Raw genomic sequence first — 23,379 nt, 5'->3', positions numbered from 1 at the left:
TGTAAAATTAAATTCAAAGCAAAAATGTATCTGTATTTTTTCACTAAAAATAAAAAATGTTTTAAGCAGAAAAATTCTTTAAAACTTATCTTTTTACTTGATGTATTATAAATGTTAAACAGTATATATTAAAACTTTAAGAATGGTAACATTGTTATAATAAAACTGTTTGGCAACAAATTGATGATTACTTCCTTAACCATTTAGCAAAAACTGAACTATTCTCTGCAGTTAATAACTATTAAGAAACATGATATAAGAAAGTGATTGCATGTGTATTTTTATCAGTATCTTTCCTTTTTTTTTTTTTTTTTAAAGCTGATACTTTTCCTGAATCCTCCCCAGCAGGAAGGAAGTACATGGGGACTTGGGATCTCTTCTTCAGGTGGAAATAGGTGTTGGATGAGGTCAGGGCAGATTTTTATTAACTGGATGATTTAACTCATTTATAATCTATTGGGTAATTTGGAATGGTCTCTCAGGCAAAAATGTTGACACGCTATGAAGACTCAAGAGAGAAAAGGTGGAGAAGAAGAAGGTAAGGTTTCTAGCCTAACATGATGACAAAAATGTACCATGACTTTGGTGACAGCCATCAGCCCCTGCAGTGAGTCTGTCTGCCAGTAAATGTCTGAGGTGGCTCAGCGGCAAAGAATCTGCCTGCCAAGCAGGAGACACAGGTTTGACCCCCGGGTTGGGAAGATCCCCTGGAAAAGGAAATGGCAACCCACTCCAGCATTCTCACCTGGAGGATCCCATGGACAGAGGAGCCCGGGGGGCTACAGTCCATGGGGTCACAAAAAAGTCAGAAACAACTTAGCAACTGAACAACAACTAATGTCTGTTATTTTGATGTCTTCCTTTAAAGGGATACCACAAAACAAGTCCCTTCAGAGCCTCAGATCTTGGTTTCCCTGATCCTCCTCATTCTCATATACAGACAATTCAACCTGGACCTGGGGTAAGGTGAGCAGAAACTGGATTCGAGTGAATGTTGAGTGAAGAAAAGCGGATGGTTTAACTCAGATGTCCTAAATCAATCCCAGGAAAATGAAAACCATGCAGGTAAATTCCAAAAATATCACCAGTTCCTCTTATTCATAGGAAGGTGAAGGAATAAAAACAGCAAGATCAGTTTCTCTTATCTAATTTTCAAAAGTCAAGTAAGGGTGCAAAGGAATACATTCAACTGACTAGCTTCGATGTAACTAGCGATTAAGAAACAACTAGCAATTAAGTAAAAGTTAAGGATCTTTCCTTCTTGTTATTGGCAATCCAGTATTTTCTCAACTTCACAAGGGTAATTGCAAATCAGAGATCACGTGATTTAGTGCTTGCTCAACAACATAGTCTGAGATCTTTTTTTACATAAGGGGGATATTTGATGAGAAAAGAATGTAAGAATTTAAATTCCAGGTGCCAGAAACAACACATCTTCCACAAAGGATACTGAGATTCCTTCTGCTTTGCCTGATCCAGAGTTCACCATGATCCCCTCCAAGACAAGACAGAGGCCATTCCACAGGTTGGTGTCTTTGCTTTCTTTTTCTTTTATACATTGCCCTTTTTTTTTTTTAAACAAATGCAAAACAAACAAACAAACAAATCTAAATACAATGCAGGGATAGTTAAAACTCAACATAATGATGGTCTAAAGTGTAAAAGGATGCAGTTACCAAAGAAGGAAGAAGGACACTTTTGATATCTACCAGACAGCCAAGAGAGTTATACTCTAATTTATCTCTTATGGTAACTTTGAGATTACAGCCAAAAAAACAGAAAGTCAGAGAATCAAAGTAACTTCCTCAAGGTCATAGAATAAGTGACACAAATGTAAAAGTGGATCTATATCATTCAGCAATATTAATATTTATTAGTTTCTCAGAATAATGTTTATTTTCAGATCTAAGACTTAAGTAGAACATGAAAAATCGGAAAGAAAACAATGAAAATTATAAAATAAAAAGATCATAAATCCAAATATAATTCTAAAGAGTAAAGAAGCAGTACAATGTTGGCATATATATATATTATGACTGAAGGATACAGATAGAGAAATAAAAAGGTAGGGACAGATGAAAGAATGCACATACTTGATTTGCCACTATTTTGAAGACTATGTGAGTTTATTTCTCAGGTCACAGTAAGCAGCTTTCCTCCACATTTAATAACAGAAACGAGCTACCTGGAGGTCATGGAACCTCTTTCCCAGTAAACTCCTTAAAAATTACTTTGATAACACACTTTAACAGAAGAGGTAATGTGACATGCATCTAGATATAAAAATAACTTTATATGTTAAACTTTTTATTTGATATTTATGTATATTGCAAAATGATTACTATAATAGGTCTAGTTAACATCCTTCACCATACAAAAAAATCTTTTTCCTGTGATAAGGACTTTTAAGGTTTACTCTTTTAGCAACTTTTAAATATGCAGTTCAATATTGCTAACTATATGACCCTGCTGTACCTTACATCCCCAGAAGTTGTTTATTTTACAGCTAGACGTTTGTACCTTTTGATTCCACCCATTTTGCCCATCTCCCAACCACTTCACTTCTGGCAATCACCAGTCTGTTCTCTGTATCTGTGAACTTGGTTTTTGTTTTGTTTTTTTAAAATAATAACTTTAAATGAGTCCTTCCACCTCAGTGTTTCCATTATTTGTGGGAAACAACACATTTTTAACAACTACAGCAAATATTTACTATTTAAAGCCAATTCTACTTATATCTTTATTCCCATGAAGGATATGGGACCACCTTATTTTTAATGTCATGCCTCAGGATATCCCTGATGTTTTCTGTGGGCTGAATTTGTCACTATTAAGTTAGCAAACAATAAATTTTGTATAAAAAGAGCATCGAATTATGATAAAGGCAAAATATTGATGCTGAATAAGTATGTCCTCATTTCTGTAGAAGGTAGAGGAAATATTTATATTCTTTCATAATCAAGAGAGGATTGCAAAGAACTTTCTTAATTATAAAGCAGTACAGAATCAGGTAATCCTGGATTTATTTAAATGGCATAATGATATGGTTTCTGCTCCTGCAAGGAGGCATTGTTACTAAACCAAAACTGGGTATTTAAACACAAAATGTGAGATCAACTTAGTCACACCTTCCATGTCCTACTCACTAGTACTGATAATAAGAGTGTTATGGTCCTAACTACAAGGAGAAACATACATACATACACACACACATATACATATGCACCACAAGCACATCTATTTGCCAACAGTAACCATGTAGCTTGGCATAGCTGAAGCAGTTCTTTTCATTCTTAGACCCACAGATCAAACACTAATGTTTAGTGGTGCTGCAGACACAAAGTTTCTACATACAAGGAATCTGCTCTCTAGATGCATAATTAAAAGGAAAAGAATCACCTAGATTTTCCACCTAAATTTCTTTAAGTAAGACACAATGAAGAGGCCTTGTTTGACCAAACTTTTTTCTTTTTTTAACTAATCTTAATTATGCTCATCCAGGGCAAACGCCCACAACTTTTGATTAGTAAAAACGTGTAATAGGAAATGAAGATATTAGTCAATGGGTACAAAGTTTCGGTTGTACTGGATGAATAAGTTCTACAGACTTATGTGTCAGTTCAGTTTAGTCACTCAGTCGTGTCCGACTCTCTGCGAACCCATGAATTGCAGCATGCCAGGCCTCTCTGTCCATCACCAACTCCCGGAGTCTACCCAAACCCATGTTCATCGAGTCGGTGATGTCATCCAACCATCTCATCCTCCGTCGTCCCCTTCTCCTCCCGCCCCCAATCCTACCCAGCATTAGGGTCCTTTCCAATGAGTCAACCCTTCGCATGAGGTGGCCAAAGTATTGGAGCTTCAGCTTCAACATCAGACCTTCCAATGAACACCCAGGATTGATCTCTTTTAGGATGGATTGATTGGATCTCCTTGCAGTCCAAGGGACTCGCAACAGTCTTCTCCAACACCACAGTTCAAAAGCATCAATTCTGCGGCGCTCAGCTTTCTTCACCGTCCAACTCTCACATCCATACATGACCTGCTGGAAAAACCATAGCCTTGACTAGATGGACTTTGGTTGGCAAAGTAATGTCTCTGCTTTTAAACATGCTATCTAGGTTGGCCATAACCTTCCTTCCAAGGAGTAAGCGTCTTTTAATTTCATGGCTGCAGTCACCATCAGCAGTGATTCTGGAGCCCAAAAAAGTAAAGTCTGACACTGTTTCCACTGTTTCCCCATCTATTTCCCATGGAGTGATGGGATCAGATGCCATGATCTTAGTGTTCTGAACGTTGAGCTTTAAGCCAACTTTTTCACTCTCCTCCTTCACCTTCATCAAGATACTCTTTAGTTCTTCTTCACTTTCTGCCATAAGGGTGGTGTCATCCGCATATCTGAGGTTATTGATATTTCTCCCAGAAATCTTGATTCCAGCTTGTGTTTCTTCCAGCCCAGCGTTTCTCATGATGCACTCTGCATATAAGTTAAATAAGCAGGGTGACAATATACAGCCTTGACATACTCCTTTTCCTATTTGGAACCAGTCTGTTGTTCCATGTCCAGTTCTAACTGTTGCTTCCTGACCTGCATACAGGTTTCTCAAGAGACAGGTCACATGGTCTGGTATTCCCATCTCTTTCAGAATTTTCCACAGTTTATTGTGATCCACACAGTCAAAGGCTTTGGCATAGTCAATAAAGCAGAAATAGATGTTTTTCTGGAACTCTCTTGCTTTTTCGATGATCCAGCCGGATATTGGCAATTTGATCTCTGGTTCCTCTGCCTTTTCTAAAACCAGCTTGAACATCTGGAAGTTCACCGTTCACATATTGTTGAAGCCTGGCTTGGAGAATTTTGAGCATTACTTTGCTAGCGTGTGAGATGAGTGCAATTGTGTGGTAGTTTGAGCATTCTTTGGCATTGCCTTTCTTTGGGATTGGGATGAAAACTGACCTTTTCCAGTCCTGTGGCCACTGCTGAGTTTTCCAAATTTGCTGGCATATCGAGTGCAGCACTTTCACAGCATCACCTTTGAGGATTTGAAATAGCTCAACTGCAATTCCATCACCTCCACTAGCTTTGTTCGTAGTGATGCTTTCTAAGGCCCACTTGACTTCACATTCCAGGATGTCTGGCTCTAGGTGAGTGATCACACCATCGTGATTATCTGGGTCGTGAAGATCTTTTTTGTACAGTTCTTCTGTGTATTCTTGCCACCTCTTCTTAATATCTTCTGCTTCTGTTAGGTCCATACCATTTCTGTCCTTTATCGAGCCTATCTTTGCATGAAATGTTCCTTTGGTATCTCTAATTTTCTTGAAGAGGTCACTAGTCTTTCCCAATCTGTTGTTTTCCTCTATTTCTTTGCACTGATCGCTGAGGAAGGCTTTCTTATCTCTCCTTGCTATTCTTTGGAACTCTGCATTCAGATGAGAATATCTTTCCTTCTCTCCTTTGCTTTTCGCTTCTCTTCTCTTCCCAGCTATCTGTAAGGCCTCCTCAGACAGCCATTTTGCTTTTTTGCATTTCTGTTCCATGGGGATTTTCTTGATCCCTGTCTCCTGTACAATGTCACGAACCTCTGTCCATAGTTCATCAGGCACTCTGTCTATCAGGTCTAGTCCCTTAAATCTATTTGTCACTTCCACTGTATACTCATAAGGGATTTGATCTAGGTCATACCTGAATGGTCTAGTGGTTTTCCCTACTTTCTTCAATTTAAGTCTGAATTTGGCAATAAGCAGTTCATGATCTGAGCCACAGTCTGCTCCTGGTCTTGTTTTTGCTGACTGTACAGAGCTTCTCCATCTTTGGCTGCAAAGAATATAATCAATCTGATTTCGGTGTTGACCATCTGGTGATGTCCACGTGTAGAGTCTTCTCTTGTGTTGTTGGAATAGGGTGTTTGCTATTACCAGTGCGTTCTCGTGGCAAAACTCTATTAGCCTTTGCCCTGCTTCATTCTGTACTCCAAGACTTATGTGTAGCATACAGCTTATACTTAACAACTCTGTATTGTATACTTAAAATTTTACTAACAGGGTAAGTCTTATGTTAAGTGTTCTTGTCACATGCACAAAGTAACAGTAATAAAAAGAGTGTAAGAGGAAACTTTTGAAAGTGATACATAAGTTTATGGTATAGATTATGGTAATGGTTTCATGGGTTTACACTTATCTCAAACTCATCAAACTGTATAGATTAATTACATACATCTTTTTGTATGTCAAAAAAATTTTAATATATAATAAACCCTTAGTCCAACATCTTTTGACAATATTTTTCTGTATCTTCCCTTTCCTCTCAGTTGTTATAAACTGCTATGGATTCTTCCTCAGAAGATATTTATGCTGCTAGTGGTTGAAATCTAAGCTGATTTTTTAACTAGCCCCTCTTTCTATACACACTTTTGTGGGCCCTGGAACTGCCCTCTTTGTGTTGGTCTTTGAATATTCTTTCAAATTGCAAACTAACAACAAAGGCATATGCTGTCAGAATGACATAAGATCTTCTATTCTAGGAATCAAAGACTCTCCCAGGGCTTCCAGAACAAGCCAATGCACGCTATTACCACTTTTGCCAACCTTGATTAGGGAAGTATGTCTCCACTGAAAGAACAAGTTGGGAGATGTTGTTGAATATTTTGATCGGAAACTATGAGTTGTCAAGCAAAGAAAATCTGCTAGTGGTGAAAAATCAAAACTTATTAGGAGGGTCTAAGAGAAAATTTTAAACTTTCATTCCATCTCATCCCATCTAGTCAATCAACAGATGGAATGTATATTTTAATAACTAACAAAAGATAAACTTAAAGTGTTTTTGTTTTGTTTTCAATTGTGTGTTTGAGTTAATGATTAAGAGTTCAGGTTTTGGGGACAAAGTACTTGAGTTTAAATCCCAGCTTCATCACTTACTAGCTGTGTGTCTTTCGCTAGTTACTTCAACTTTTCACACCTCTTTGGACTATTCTTATGGAGATAGTAACAGTCCCTACTTCATGAAGTTTCTGTCAAGAAGTAATAAGAATGTACTCAGGTCCAGTGGCTAAGACTCCACATTCCCAATGCAGGGGGCCTGGGTTCGATCACTAGTCAGGGAAAAGATCCCCTATACCACACACACACACACATACACACACACAAAACCAGAATGCCCTTAGGACATATTAATAGAAGTACTCATGAAGATCTGACATAAAAGAATTTTTTTTCAATCTTCAAAATGAACTAAACTCAGAAAGTTATGAGTGTGACATACAAAACCACTGAAACCATACAAACTCAAAACTTCTAGATTATCTGATCCAAAGTCCTGTTTTATAGATGCTCAAACAGGCTGAAAAGTAATCCGTTGATTGACGATAGGGTCAGAAACTAACTAAGCCAATTCTCTTCTTGTGACTCCAAAACTGCGAGTGCACTATTTCTTTTTCGCTAATCTTTTGCCTTAACCACAGAGCCTGTCCTGTCTACCCTACATGGCACCAGAAATTTCCCTGAACACACAACCAAATAGAGATGAATTCATTCATATCATATTGCGATCTTGTAGCCAAGCTGATGAGAATCACCAGATAATTGGCATTTTTCAGCTGGGCTTCCTTAGAAAAGGACAGAATGGAAGGCTTTTTTTCCCGTACGAGTTCTAACTATGTCATTTCCACCAAGTAGAACAGGGCAGCCAGGTAGCTTTAGGTGGAAAAACAAGTAGTTATACTTGAAAATCAGCAATCAGCATAAAAAAAATGCTGCTGCTGACCCAACCTCCAGTAGGAGACATGTTAGGGAATGCTGGTAGAATAGTAATTACTGTATGAAGAAAATGACCTCACCTTACAGTTTCACAGGATTTATGGTGCCAGGTGAAAGGGAATTTTATTTACAAAAGCCAGTTGACTCAATATAAAATAGAAAGAAGTTAAATTGTCTTTATCTTTGCATATTTTATTACCTTATTTCCAGAATATAACATGGGAGATAGTAAAGGACAGAGAAGCCTGGCATGCTGCAGTTCATGGGGTCACAAAGAGTTAGATACAACAATAAAGGTTTTCATAATTACTTCCGATTTCCTTTAAAATGTGATCATAACTAGTTAATAAAGTTTTTAATTGTTTTATAAATTAATTCACGGCAAAGTATAAATCACAGAAAATGCTTTGTTCTCCTCCTTGGAGTATGTATCTTAAATACTTAAATATCTGCTAACTTAGAAAACAAAATAAAATTTCATTATCATTAGGTCATAGGTCAGGAGGTGGAGTGTTTCCTGCAGGGACATTTACCTGCCAAATCACATATGTGGGCATCTACCTGTCCATTAGGACCACCCAGAGCAAACCCAAGACTCAGGTTTCATATTCTGACCAATTGACCTAATGCACCATCTATAGAAATAAAAGTAAATAAAATGTTCCTTAGAAATCCCATCATCTTTTTATTCCTGAAAGCCTTAGAATAAAAATCTTCCTCTGTTTTTTTTTGTGTGTGTGTGTTTGGTTTTAGATGGCTTATTCACACTTCTAAAGGGAAAATCGCAGGTATAAAGAACAGTAAATCATACTCTGTGGACTTGAGATTCTAATTACTGAAATTTCAAGGTCCAAACAAGGGAAACTCACAATGGCACTTTATGACTCATAAAACAACTCTCCACATGAGTTCTCACACTATTTTACTTTGTTCAACTCTTAAGTTTTCCCTGCAGTACTGTTCTGCCTGACTTGTCATAAATTTACTGATTACTTCAATGTTCTCATCCTACAGTTAAGAAAGAAGTACAAGGGTGCCCTCTCTTCTTCTTTTGTACTCACAGAAGAATTAGTCACAAGAAGTCTTTATTGGCTGACTTACCTTTATTGTAGCTGATTCTGCATGAAATGGGCGTGACTCTCTCTCCAAAGGTATGACTCATTCAGATACTGTTTCAGTAGAAGTTAAGAGAAGTTCACCTAAAATAATATGTTACAGTAAATTAGCAGACAATTGCCTTGTAAAATAAGAGGTCTCCTTTCAAGGGTGTACAGTAATGTTCATAATAAATATTATGTTTTTTAAAAAAATCTTTAACCACAAATGTTCTCAGACAAACTGATAAGGGTTACTGTGGTCATTTAAAATATCAGAGCAGATCCTTTCCTATTGCCTTTTTTGTAACTAAGTTTTGCTTAACTGGTTTGATAATGTTTGAACACATTTCTGTCTAATAAAATCTCTAAATGGGAGCTAGAGAAGGTGATAAAACTCAAACTAAGTGAAAGTGAAAGTGTTAGTCGCTGAGTCACAACTAACTCCCTGTGACCCCAGGGACTGTAGCCCACCAGGGTCCTCAGTCCATGGAATTCTCCAGGCAAGAATACTGGAGTGGGTAGCCATTCCCTTCTCCAGGGGATCTTCCCAACCCAGGATTCGAACCTGGATCTCCTGCATTGCAGGCATATTCTTTACCGTCTGAGCCACCAGGGAAGTCTGAAACTCAAACTAGGTCCACTGCAGAAACAAACCAAAAAAAAAAAAATGTACAGTTCAGGCAAAACAGCTTTAAGAACACTTTTCTAAAATGCTCAGGCACCAGGGACGTGATAGCTGAATGACTGCTTCAACTTTCCAATTCTCTGGGCACATATAGATGTAAATGAGTTAATTAAGGTATTATTTATCATATTAAGAGATTTTCAATTATTTTTGTTATAAAGTTACTCCATAAAAACAATTTGTATTCATAATATCAAATCTGGGATTCAAGAATAACAATATCCTAACTTTTGCTTAGCAGATCAGTGATTCCCAACATTTCTTCTGTGTAACATGTGACAAATGACCTTCACAAGGTCACACTCTCCCTTGGACAAGTTCACCTTTGGCACCGTTTGCCTCCCCCACTGGAATCAACCCTCCTTTTCCACCTGAGGGGATGTCAAAAATGCAAGTAAATAACATCATTACTAAATAACTTTAAATGTGCTCTAATCATTTTATAACAAGTAAATCAATCACAGATTTCAGAATTTGATATTTAACAAGTCACTGCATGGTACAATAATTTTAAAAAGCACCAACAAGTTTAGTTCGGAAAGCAAATCAAAATGAGTTAATTTCTTTGAATCCTTGCTTTCTCTTTAACATGGAAATTGTTTATTTTTGAAATTCTGCTTCTCTCTGCTAAAGTATTTATAATCATCCATCGGACTGCTTTGAAAAGATCTTCAAAGCCAGTATTTTACATCCACCTTTTCCAAAGCCATTATTATCACTTCTTTCTCATTTTTTCTTGATATGCAAGAATGTTACTTGCCTACGTTCAAATGATTGAGGTAACTGCTGAGAAACCAGTATTCTTTTCTGTCTTCTGAGGGGGTTTTTTTGGTGGGTCTTCCTTCGTAGGCTCATTATTCACATTTGGGTCAACATGTCTGACACTCACAGTAAACACTCCTGTACTGCCCATAAGCCCCACAGTTCGCATCTCACTTCAGTGCTGCTATTAGCAACCAAACTCTCCACCCTTCTTCCTAGCCACTTTCCTTATCTTTCCAAGAATTCCTATAAACAAACCCTAAGGTGAAATCACAGCTAGAGATTTATTCTGAGATTTTTTTCAGAAAACGTAGGTGGGGAGATAAAATCAACATTCCCAAGTGCCACGCTCTCGGAATGAATGCTAGCTTTGTTCATCTCCAGAGGGAAAAGGGATTTTCCATGTGGTTTACGGTTTTGCACTTTGTCCCTCTTATAAGGAAGGGAGTCTCAAAGAAGAGGAAGAACACAGAAACACTCTCCGCTGGCCTCTGAACTCCTCCAAGTTGACGTGGTTCAAGAAGCCTTAGCAGGCTTGTCTGGGATAAATTTGCGTGGTAGGGGGAGGTTGTCCACGACACTGGAGACCTTCCAGTACACCCCACCTCAGTTTGGTGAGATTTGCATCCTTCCAGGAATATTAGTCTCTTCTCTTTTCATTTTACTTGTACACTCTCTCTCACACACACACACCCTTTCCTCCAAAATAACCTTGAAAATATATTTGCTATTCTTTCATTCACACATTCAACTAGTATAAACCAAAGACTTACAATTGATCAAGCACTGTTTAGGTGATCTAAGTTTTGTGTGAGTTAGTCACTCAGTCATATCTGACTCTTTGTGACCCCATGGACTGTAGCCCACCAGGCTCCTAGGTCTATGGAATTCTCCAGGCAAGAATACTGGAGTGTGTGGCCATTCCCTTCTCCAGGGGATCTTCCCTACCCAGGAATCAAACCCAGGTCTCTTGCATTGCAGGCAGATTCTTTACCGTCTGAGCCACCAGAATCCATCAGTTCAGTTCAGTTCAGTCGCTCAGTCGTGTCTGACTCTTTGCGACCCCATGGACTGAAGCATGCCAGGCCTCCCTGTCCATCACCAACTCCTGGAGTTTACTCAAAAATCATGTCCATTGAGTCGGTGATGCCATCCAACCATCTCATCTATTTGGCTGTGCTGGGTCTTAATTGCAGCATGTGGGCTGTTTCTTGACCAGGGATCGAACCCAGGCCTTCTGCATTGGGAGTAACGAGTCTTAGCCACTGGACCACCAGGGAAGTCCCCACCAGAATCCATAGCAGTTCACAGATAGACCTCAGCCTTCAGGAATTTTACATTCCAATGAATGGTGACAGATAATAAATAAGTAAATGCATAGCCTTTTAAGTTGCATTGTGCCAAGAAGAAAAATAAAGTAAGAAAGGCGGGTGGGGAGCTTTGGGGGTGGGAGTTATTATAATTTTTATATGGGTAACCGAAGAAGATGTCACTGAGAAACTAATATTTGAGGAGAAGTGAAGAGCGAGGGATGTGGCTGGAACAGAACCTTCTCAAGAAAAGGAATTGAGAGGACAAGGGCTCTCAGGCGGAGCTTACCTGGTGTATTCGTGGTGTCAGGCTATGATGCAAATGATTGATAAGGATTAGCACGCCACCCTCCCAGGAATATGCACGTAGCAGTCAAGGGAGCCTTCAGCTAAGGGATTTCAGATCTTAGTGGGAGGGTGAGGCATTCTAATGGGCCATCAAGACCTTGCTGAGGATTTCTAGATAATCCCTGTTTTGAACACACCTCAATTTAGGACTATTATAGTTCTTATCACCTTGTAAAACTAGTGTATGATGTATTTCGAAAAAAATCTCTTATGATGTCAGTTCAAGACTCTACTTAGACCCCAAAACAGACAACTTTGTTTTCTCTGCTGAGTCAAGTCTCATTTTGCCACTGTCGTGTCTTCCTCTAATTCTCTGGTCCACGAACACCGCTGACAACTTCCTGAAGTCATCTCGGTTCGGGACTTTGCATCCGAGGAGTCAGTCCTCATCTACTGACTCACAGGAGGAGCCTGTGGGGAACAGCTCAGCTATAGCCCGTGACTCACCACACGCGGCTCTCTATCTCTCCGGCAGGGTGTTGGCATCTGTGGCTGTGTTCCCAAGGCTGACTGTTGCCGCTGCACAGAGTGGTAACTGTTCACTAAGGACGTGCTGGTTTCTCCACAGTAGACCATGGGCCTTGCAGTCTGCTGGACTTTGATTACTCTGCAAGTCCCAGCTCAGAAAGGCAGCAAAGCTTTTTCCCACCCTGTTATTAAGAGATCATCCCCCACCTCCAAGTCACCCAGTTCTCCTCTCTTACTGCCTAAGGTTCTTGGTCCAGCTAAGCCATGAAAATTTCAACACTCAGACACCTAATGTCTGTGATGTCACTCCTGCTTTGGCTTCCGTGGAAAAGGACCATACTCCTTCTCCAGGATTAAGGGGATGGACAATCCCTTGCCATTTTTCCACCCCTAGCTAACACATTCTCTTCTCAACCTGTCCCTGAACTCCTTCAGCTTTGCTCTGTCCAAACCCCTCCCGCCACACTCATCCCTGGAGACACCACATCCCAGACACTTACACCTCTATCAGTCAGGCCACTCTGAAACTCTGACTCACACCCACCATCTGCCATTCCTCTCCTGCTCCTGGACTGTAGTATCCTTGTGGGACACACACAAACATCCACCAACACACCTGCATGTATGTGTGCATGCCTGTATGCGTGTGCATAACTCCCCCCACACACAATCCAACACCGTTTTCTAGCCAGATCCACTATTAATATATCCACAGTGGATATATCCAAATACCTTCCCCTAAAATACTCCTTTTTCACTTGTAATTAGTCCATGTGGGCTTGGTTCAACAACTCTTTATTGATCATCTTATATGTGCTGCCTACGGAAGTCTGAACCCACTATGAATATGATATAGCCTCTGCTCTTAAAGAGGTAACCATCTTGGGAAAGAAGAGGCACCACAGCAGCAGACATGAATTAATTAACCATACATCACAGTTTGATGCTGCGATGCACATTGTGTGAATAATCTTGAACAGAGCCACAGAGAATGAAAGTACAGTAACTGCAGAGAATACAACAAGGAGAATTGAGAATGACTCTCGGGTTCCTGGCCTGAGTGGCCGAGTTGACCAGGTTTGGGAAGAAGTAGCAAGTTTGAGCTGGAGAGGTATAGCGGGATGGGGAAATCTTCTTTATCAGTATACTGTTTGTCAGTATTCTGTTAAGGCTTCCCTGGTGGCTCTGCTGGTAAGGAATCTGATTGCAATGCGAGAGACCTGGGTTTGATCCCTGGGTTGGGAAGATCCCCTGGAGAAGGGAACGGTTACTCACTCCAGTATTCTGGCCTGGAGAATTCCATGGACTGTATAGTCCTTGGGGTCGCAAAAAGTCAGAAACAACTGAGCGACTTTCACAAAGTTATGATGATAGTTTGAGATCCCTATGATATATCCAAACGGTAATGCCCCATGTTTAAAGCTCAGGAGAGAAAGCTGTGAAGGATTTGAGCAATGGGAGTGGCTACCGAGTCAGGCTGGGTACCAAGTAAGAAAAGATGGAAAGGAAAGAACTCAAGAGGCATAAGCATTCAGCGGGTAGGCAAAGAATAAGAAATGTATTGAGAAACAACAGCCAAAGAGAAAGAAAATTAGGCAAATTTTTCTGCCTCCTAAATCTACCTGTAACTGTATTCTCATTCCAAACTACTTGTGAGACTTTTCTCATTGGATACGGCTCTGATATCTCAAATTCAATTCTGTCTATGTGATAAAAATTTTTTTTTTTCAGATAAATCTGACAGTCTTGACTCTTCACAAATCCCTGACTCTTCACCAGCAGCATTTATGCTTTGAGTGACTCTATCCTGACTCTATCCTTCACAATTATTCATCCTTTAAGAATCGGCTCACCACACCACTCCACCCCAACCTCACCATCCAAAGCGTGAGTTCACTACTCTCTTCCCTCTGTTTGCTTCATACCATGCAAAGAGTTCTACCACTGCATCGATAAGTTTATGTTAGTTATAGCCATACTATTTCATAAGCATCTATTTTTGTTTCTTGGATTACTTATTTGTATTGCCAATAAAATGCAAATTAAATGCTTGGTGAACAAACTCAGTGCTGAATAAATGAAGAAACAAATGAGTATAATTAACCTAGAAAACAATCTCCTCTTTTTTTCACCCTTCTTACTTTATTTACCTAGATATATGTCATAAATTTTCTCTGTATCCAAGTAACCTTTTTTTTTAAACTGAAGTACAGTTGATGTGTTATATAAGTTACAGGTATACCCTACAGTGATTCATAATTTTTAAAGGCTATGCTCCATTTATAGCTATTATAAAATATTGGCTATATTCCCTGTTACACATACCCTTTATTAATCAATGTCATAAGCCTCCCAGCCATGATAACCATTTCTTATGTTGAAAGAACCACACATTTCTGTTCTTTGCTTCTAAGGCATGTCGTAGGATAGCATCAGATTCAGCATGCACCTCTTAGACATTAATTCTAATACATACACTCATTGGGATTTTCAATGGAATTAAATGGTCAGTCATCTATCAAACCATTAGCCATTTATACCATGATGATTTATAAAGTGATTTTTTAATGCTGGAGTGGGTGGGGAGCAAGGAAGAGGTAATGGTAGAAACGGGACACATTAATTAAGACTTTATGAAATCTTTTTTTTAAATAACATTTTTTGTTTTAGATAATACTAAGAGATGATTCTAGTAAGCTAATCACCTGTGTGTACCTGTGAAACAAAATATACTGGGAAATATAACACAGATATTTTCAATATAAATAAATGTTAAAGCCAATTATTTGCACAAAGTACATTTTTTAACTGATGTATTGTGAGTATGTCTTAAGAAAATTAAGTCTTAAGAAAAGTACATTTACCATAATGCTCAACTAATTTAGGGGAAAAATACTTGTAAGTAATCTTTCACATCTTGTTAATTCATTTTAAAGCAATCAACACTTCATTGGTAATGGCATTTGCTGTTGTACAAAGAGATTTATGAAACAGATTGACTCTCATGCCAGCAGAAAGAAGTCAGGAGCAAGAGAATGAGCTGTGTATGACCTAACTTCCAACAAGTGCCTTCAGCTCACTGAGTCATAGGTTTCAGAATTTTTAAAGAGGAGCTAATTCAAGAATGTCATCCCATGGCACTGGATTGTACATCTTCTCTCAAAGCCTTGCAATACATGTCTTACAGAGGAACATTATCCTTAAATTGCCTTTGACAGCCTCCAGGGGAGAGTAAATAATCCAACAGAAATACAAATTTGCATTAGCTTTTCTTATTTTGGAAGCTACAATTATCTTCATTACTAAAGAGAGATCAAATTCTAGATAATGAGGCATAAATACTTGCCTATAGGACTCAGTTGCAAGAGCACTCATTTTAGGTAGGACTTATATATAGTTTCCAGGGATGACTTGAGAGTGTTTTGGTCAAGTCTGCCTTGTTTAATTAGGAATCCTCCCAGCAGTGATGGGGAATGAGAATTATCACCAAGGTTACCATCCACACGTAATTCAAGAAAAAGGTGTGGAAACCAGAAGACATTCTTCCCTCCTGACTCACCTATGTGACCAGTATTTATTGAGAGGCTATCATGGTACTCAGCACTGCTCTAAGCACTGCTGCCGCCGCTGTTGCTAAGTTGCTTCAGTCATGTCCAACTCTGTGCGACCCCATAGACGGCAGCCCACCAGGCTCCCCCGTCCCAGGGATTCTCCAGACAAGAACACTGGAATGGGTTGCCATTACCTTCTCCAACGCAGGAAAGTGAAAAGGGAAAGTGAAGTCGCTCAGGCGTGTCCGACTCTTCGGGACCCCGGGACCCCATCGACGGCAGCCCACCAGGCCCCTCCGTCCATGGGAGTTTCCAGGCAAGAGTACTGCAGTGGGGTGCCATCGCCTTCTCCGTCTAGGCACTGCAAACAGTGAAAAACTAAGCAGACACTCCTCCTAGACATTCAGTCCTCTATTCAGCTGCTGACACTTAAGGAACACTGAGAAAAGTCACTGGCCAGTTAATCCCTAAACAAACAGAAAAAGGTGGTTCTCAACTCAAAGGGAGTGGTCCTTGGCAGCTGAGGAAGAAAGGGATTAAGGCCATTGTACTGCATCTTGAAAAGTGGCAAGATTAGAAATAGAGAAAGAAGGGTGACACTGCGGAAGAGAGAGGGAGGCACAGTTAATCACAGAGGGAACTCTGCTGTCGATCAACTTTGATGCCAAGCATCTCTTTCGAGTAGCAAATCAACCCTTTATACTATTGCAGGCTCTTCCAATAGGTCGGTGTCAATAATTAGCCTTTCTTGAAGTCTCCTGACGGAGCAGGCACTGAAAACCCACTCCAGTGTTCTTGCCTGGAGAATCCCAGGGACAGGAGAGCCTGGTGGGCTGCCGTCTATGGGGTCGCACAGAGTCTGACACGACTGAAGCGACTTAGCAGCAGCAGCAGCAGAAGTCTCCTAATCTGGTGCTTATTCTACAGCTTGTTTTTCAAGAAGACTTCAACTTAATATTTATGCTTGCAAAAATAATCACACCATCACTCTTAGTTGAACCCGGTGCGCTAAGCGCTAGACACTACAGAACGCATCATAAAGATTTTTCTAATTTAATCTTCACAGTAGCCCTGTTTGCTGGTGGTTGGGTAGCCAAGTCGTGTTCAACTCTTGAGACCTCATGGGCTGTAGCCCGCCAGGGTCCTCTGTCCATGGAATTTTCCAGGTAAGAATACTGGAGTGAGTTGCCATTTCCTTCTCTAGCGGGATCTTCCCAACCCAGGGATAGAACCGGGGGCTCCTGCATTGCAGGCAGATTCTTTACCGACTGAGCTATGAGGGAAGCCCCCTCTGTGGGGTGGGTGGTATCTATTCCCATTTGACAGATTGGGAAACCGAGGCACAGAAAGGTCGTGCAGGTCACAGAGCTAAATAACTATGGGCTAGAGGATTCTCACCCCCTAGTGACGCTTTGTGATTTTGTAAATACAGCGAAGAGTGTGTCTTTCCCTTAACCTTTCTAGACTTTTCTCCCAGTCGAGGTTAGTTAACAAGGGGTCAAAAAAAAAAAAAAAAGTTCCTTGGGATCCTTTGTGATTCTTCTAACAACTGTTTCTCCCTGAATCAGACAAGCGGCAAACCTGTGGGAAGTGGCCGTGGCAAGGAGGTGAGAAGCCTTCACGGAGACCACCACCGGAATCCGGCTCCACAACCTTCGCTCTCGGAGAGCTGGCCCCGGACAGCAGGCCGCGCGGAGGACGCGGGGAGGACACGGGTCCGCGCGTCGCTCGTCCTTCTCCTCGGCGCCACCTGGGCCCCGCGCGCGGCCACCCAGCGCACGGTCACCACGGCGGCCCAAGGTGCAGAGAGCCGGCCGCCCTCGGCGGAGAGGGCCTCGGGGAGGGGAGGTGCGGGGCGGGGCCCGTCGCTCGGAGTCCCCAGCCCGGGGCCGTCACGGCTCCAGGTGCGCGGGCGGCGGGGCGGGCGTCCCCCAGGCGCCTCCCTTCTCCGCGCCATTCCCACCTCTGCCCGAGCCGCTCGGTCCGGCTCCGGGCTCCATTTCCTCGCGGAGGCCACACCTGGAGCCGCCCCTCTGGGCAGGGCCGTGCGGCGGTCGCCGGGGAGGGGACCCTCGGGGCGGGGGCGCCGGGGAGGAGCGGGCGCGTGCGCGCGCGGGGACGCGGGGAGCCGGCGACGGAGGCGCGATGGCGCGGGGCGCGGAGGGCGCGCTGCTGCTTCTCTTGGTAAGTGCGGGGAGCCGGCGGCCCCGACCTGCCCGCTTCCGCCGGGGAAGGGCTGGCCCGCCCGGCGATCCCTCTTTGTGCCCCGAGGTGGGAGAGGGCCGGGCGGGCGGCGGCGAGCGGGGACCCTGCCGCTCCGCTGGGCCTGAGCGGCCGGTGGGAACCGGGCTGCAGTTCCGTTTCTCTTGCGGTCGCACATAGGCCCCAGCGCGTTTCTGGATCTGCGATCTGCGGGTGCAGGGAGCCCTGGGGCGGGGACATCTTTCCTGGAGACCCGGGCTTTGTCCCGAGTCTCCTCCGACCGCAACATGGAGGCGGCGGCCGCGCATACCTCCCCGGGCTCCCGGCGCCCGAGCGCGGCGGTGACCCGGGGACTCACCTGTATTCTGAGACTGCAGAAAGGGGCCCCAGAGAGTTTCTCTAATGTATTTTACAAAGTTTAATTTTTTTCTTAAAGCCACGCTACGCTTCAAATCATCCACCTATAGCTAGAACTTAAAGTTCACAAAGTTGATGTTTTAAAACATCGCCTAGTATTAAAGGTAATGAACATATGCAATCGTTTTAAGGTTTTTTTCACTTTAAATGATTACAGAAAGGCGATGTGCAGCGCAACAGTCCAATGGGGTTTTCGGAGGTTATTAAACTGGCAAACTGTTCGCTCTCTAGATCTGCATTTCTTACGCTTGACTTCTATACTCGGATTGGTTTTTAAATATATTTGTTTTCTGTTTGTTAAGGGAATTGCGCATAATTAAGGGGTTTGGCTTCTCTGATGGCTTAAACGGTAAAGAATCCGCCTGTAATTCAGGAGACCCGGGTTCGATCCCTGGGTTGGAAGATCCCCTGGAGGAGAGCATGGCAATCCACTCCAGTATTCTTGCCTAGAGAATCCCATGGATAGCGGAGCCTGGCGGACTGAAGTTCATGGGGTCGCAAAGAGTCGGACAGGACTGAGATGTACTTGACTCTGGAAGAGGCTTGCCAAATGAGTTTTGATAAAGTGACAGTTATCCTCCTAATATAGGTTTGCCTTCACCTTCCAGAGACTTAAATGTATGTTCAGAGAGATTAGGTACAAAATCATATTCTGTTTTCTTATATAATGGTAAAAATAAAAAAATACAAGTACATTCTCTGTATTAAAAGTTCTACCTTCCAAAAGATTGCCTTCTCTCTGTCCCAGAATTACAATGAAGGAAGGACATTTTTCCCCCTGTGAGTTTTATATGTATATATTCATGTAAAAGTCAGACACAACTTAGAGACTCAACAACAACAGCACACATATTTATCACATAAGAAGAAACATGGCTAATACAATCTAGAAATTTCAGTGAATTCTCTCACTTGTGAGCTGTTTAGGACCTGCAGACCTTTGTCACACCAGTTAATTTTCCTGCTTTTTATTTCATTTTGCCCAAGTCATTGAGGTCGTTGAGGTGATGTTCAATTCAAGTTTATTTTGTTAGTAAAACTTTTCAAAGATAATTTGCAGTTTCCTTTCTGGCCTCCAGAATAACAGAGCAACTAGTTCCGTCCTCGTGGTATTTCCTGGCTAAAGGAGATTATCACGCTAGCATAGCACCTGACTCAGTTTGAAGTTTAAATATTAAATCCTAGAAAAGAAATTGCCTTTATCCTCAAGTGGTATAACAAGCAGGCCAATTAAAGTACATTTACAGAGAAATAGGTACATAACTTCCGCATATTTTTTACTCTAGCAATTCAGTATTTTTTGTTTACTGGGCAGTAACTGACCGCTTCTTTAAAAAGTGATTATAACTAATTGAATAAGCGAAACTCTTGGACAGTTCTTTGTATTTTCTGTAGTACTTTAAATGATATGAATTTGAGTATGTTTACTTTTAATCAAAAAACAGTGGGCAGTTCAGCGTTTTGCCCCTGATGTGTTTGAAGTTGGAAGTATAGATTTCAGTGAAGAATATTTGAAAAGCATCTATTCCAACAGAAGTAGTTCTCCAGGACACGGGTCTTTTATGGAAGGGAATATAAATTATAGTGTCTGTGGGTCAGAGTTCAGTTGCAGATCACAGAATTCACTCTAGCTAGTTAAAGCAGGAAGAAATTTATTTCAGAGCATTGTGTCCATTGCATCCGTGTGGCAAAGACTGAGGAAAGACTCCATTTTGAGCTGTCAGTAATGGCTTCAGAGCCATCCAGCCAAGCCCAAGCACCTAGGGAGCTGCTGCCTCTCCCGTGATCAGGAACCCTCACTGCCACCCCACAATGTGAAAACAGCCAAATTGGGGTGTTACTTCTGTTGCCAGCTCCAGAACCATGCCACATTTGCTAGGATGTATAACACTGATATGTGCTGGGACCCTACGTCTTGGCACTCAGGAATCTAGTGTGGATTCTGCTAGATGGACCCTAGAGCTAGAGAAAGATGGCTGCAAAGACCCAGCTCCATCCACATCTGTGCTTGCCAGCAAGAAGAGGGGACTCACGGCTTCTGCTTCACTTCCTTCTTGCAAATCTCATGTAAATGCTGATTGTTAATGCTAAATCATATGCTGAACCTTAGCTTCTGAGTCTGTGATATGTGGTCTCTAACTTTCCTCTGAAGTTCCAGGAGACAAACCAGAAGCAAGATGCTGAGTGGCACTCACAGACCTAGAACACAAATAGAGCCCAACTCTGTCAAATAGGAAATAGAAGCAATTTTGTAAATAAAGTCAGAGAACCTTTGCTTTCCATGAGTTCTTTACATGGGATCTACCGACTCCCAGATGGTCCATGGATAGAATTCAGAAGGTCCTTAGACATGGCTGGGAATAAATTCCATGTCCAGTCTCATTCATATCTAACTGAAATTTAGTATTCCTTTAAATTAGGAATGTAGGAAGGACACTGCAGTAGCATAGCCACAGCACAGCTTTAGGGCTTTCCTGGTGACTCAGTGGTAAAGAATCGCCTGCCAACGCAGGAAAGGCAAGCTCGATCCCTGGGTCAGGAAGATCCCCTGAAGAAGGAAATGGCAACCCACTCCAGTATTCTTGCCTGGGAAATCCCATGGACAGAGGAGACTGGTGACCTACAGTCCATGGGGTTGTAAGAGTCAGAAACAACTTCGCGACTAAACAACAGCAACAATTATATCAGGACTCACGCTAATGGCCTCAACTTGGTTAAATCCGCAAAGACCTTGTTTCCAAATAGTCACATTCTGATGTGCTGGAGTTAAGATTTCAATATATCTTCTTTTCAGAGACATAATTTAACTCATAACAAGTAGGTGCGACTATAAATTTTTAGTAACACTGGAATTGTGCTTCAGATTCTAATATGCAAGTGGATGACAGATTTTAGAAGAAATCAAAATCTAAGTGAGATGGTAAGTATTGAAGCTTATAAGAGTAAATTATCATATTCAGGGACTTTTAGAAATGTATGATTTCACATCTGTTTTTGTTCCTGAAAATTGATGGGAAATGGCAACTCTTTAACAGATATTTCTTTAGGTATAAAATTAGGGGAAAATACTTTTCAAAAAGACATGAGAATTGAGTTTAAATTCTCCCTGATCATTAGAAATATCTGATGAGATATATTAAAATCCCCAAGGCTAAAGTCCAGAAATATATATATCGCTAGAAAATTTCACTTAGTCTTTGTGACCTCATGGACTGTAACCCGCCAGGCTCCTCTGTTCATGGGATTTTTCAGGCAGAAATACTGGAGTGGGTTGCCATTTCCTCCGGGGGACCTTTCTGACCCAGGGTTCAAACCCAGGTCTCCTGCATTGCAGGCAGATTCTTTACTGTCTGAGCCATTAAGGAAGCTCTTAGAAACTTTCCAGTTAATTTAATTATCAGACAGGTATAAGAGTGAGAATTACTAGTCTAAATTTTGCAAAATAGTTTATTGATCAGTGATGCATACACATATTTATTTGGAAAAGAAATTGAATAAGGGTTTGTATTTTTAAAACTGCAAAATTGCAATAAAAATCAGAGACCTTAATTAAAATGATAAATCTGCTTTAGATCAATTTTAATATTTCTTGGCAGCAACAAAAAAATCCCAGCTGTTTCTGTCTTTCCGTGTGCCACATATTTTAACTGATAACACTTTTCAAACATATAGCCCAAATATGATGAAAGATTATTTTCTTAGTTTATCTTAAAGTTTCAAATGTATACCACATATGACATTGCACTATTTTGTTGATTTCACATTATTTTTTAAATTTTTTGAGATTTTTATCATATACAAAGCTTGGTGATGAGAATTACGGAAGCTGGAACGTCAAGATTTATACCATAGACTAATGGTAAAATGGACAATGCCCTCAAGAAGATAAACTAGCTAAGAGCTAACCACAGATGACCACAGTTTAGCAACTCCCTGCTCAATCTAGACAGTATATCAGATGTTGGGAGACAATGAAAACTCCAGAAGTGTTCTCCCCTCATGATGCTTACAGTCTAGTGAAAAAGTAAACGACAAAATCCCAGGTGAGTGATGGTAAAAAGAGTAATGATAAAAGAACACATGGTGCCATGGAACCTACAGAAGGGGCTCCAGCACTGAGTGTCCCAGCAAAGACCTAAGAATAATGATAAATTATTAAGATGATACAAAGAGAAGAAGGGGGAAGAAATTTTTAGGTAGAGAGAAGAGCATATGCAAAGGCCTGAAGACAAGGGTGCATGGTTTCTTGAACGGAGTCCACGTAGCTGGAACACAGCATGCAGGACAGAAGGACATGCAGAAAGATGAGCCTGCAGCCTTCTTGGTACCAAGGAAGCCTCAAAAGATTTATTGACGAGTGTTTTTAGGGAGGTGTTCAAATCATTAAGAAAATGAAAAGATGAATGTTAGTTGAGTTGGTCATGAAAGAGTGGAGAAAGAATAGATTGTAGTAGACTCATTTAATAATGAGGCAAAAGTAATTTTGCCTCATTATTAAAAAAAAGAGAGAGATCTTTCAGAATTTAGGATGCTGTGATCTAAGGCTGGCAGAAAAGCCCAAACAGTACAGTGGAGGGAGTGTGCAGTGTGGCAGGAGGCTTGGTTTGGGAACAAGGAACTTCCCAGGTGGCAGAGTAGCAAAGAATCTGCCTGCTGATGCAGTAAACACGGGAGACACAGGTTTGATCCCTGGATCAAGAAGATCCCTTGGAGAAGGAAATGGCAACCCACTCCAGTATTCCTGCCTGGATATCCCATGGACAGAGGAGCCTGACGGGCACAGA

At 41.3% G+C, this 23,379-nt stretch overlaps 2 protein-coding genes across 4 annotated transcripts in view; one reads left to right on the top strand and one right to left on the bottom strand.

Annotated features, from left to right (window-relative positions):
- LOC145534639 (uncharacterized) overlaps positions 1-20,817 on the bottom strand; it is a 119,167-nt gene extending 98,350 nt beyond the window's left edge. The window contains exons 1-3 of the mRNA XM_081562654.1: positions 17,558-20,817; positions 9,418-9,492; positions 8,857-8,954 (exon numbers count right to left, since the gene is read on the bottom strand). Of these exons, the coding sequence (XP_081418780.1) occupies positions 17,595-18,467 (873 nt within the window). The 5' untranslated portion in view covers positions 18,468-20,817 and the 3' untranslated portion in view covers positions 8,857-8,954; positions 9,418-9,492; positions 17,558-17,594. The remainder of the gene's footprint in view (positions 1-8,856; positions 8,955-9,417; positions 9,493-17,557) is intronic.
- DSG2 (desmoglein 2) overlaps positions 17,069-23,379 on the top strand; it is a 54,296-nt gene continuing 47,985 nt past the window's right edge. The window contains exons 1-2 of one of the 3 annotated variants that reach the window (XM_081562640.1): positions 17,069-17,142; positions 17,545-17,776. Coding sequence is in view for 1 of the 3 variants with exons in the window: in XM_081562636.1 (XP_081418762.1) it covers positions 18,122-18,160 (39 nt within the window). In the remaining 2 variants the exon portion in view is untranslated. Of the gene's footprint in view, positions 17,143-17,544; positions 17,777-18,061; positions 18,161-22,379; positions 22,639-23,379 lie in introns of those variants that run through there. The other 2 variants (XM_081562641.1, XM_081562636.1) reach the window with 2 other exon arrangements.

Source organism: Giraffa tippelskirchi, chromosome 14, assembly GCF_054371585.1.
Source record: "Giraffa tippelskirchi isolate mGirTip1 chromosome 14, T2T-mGirTip1v1.2.pri, whole genome shotgun sequence".
NCBI lineage: Eukaryota > Metazoa > Chordata > Mammalia > Artiodactyla > Giraffidae > Giraffa > Giraffa tippelskirchi.
The sequence above is the reverse complement of the archived record's forward strand: the minus strand, read 5'-3'. Positions and strand labels throughout refer to the sequence as shown.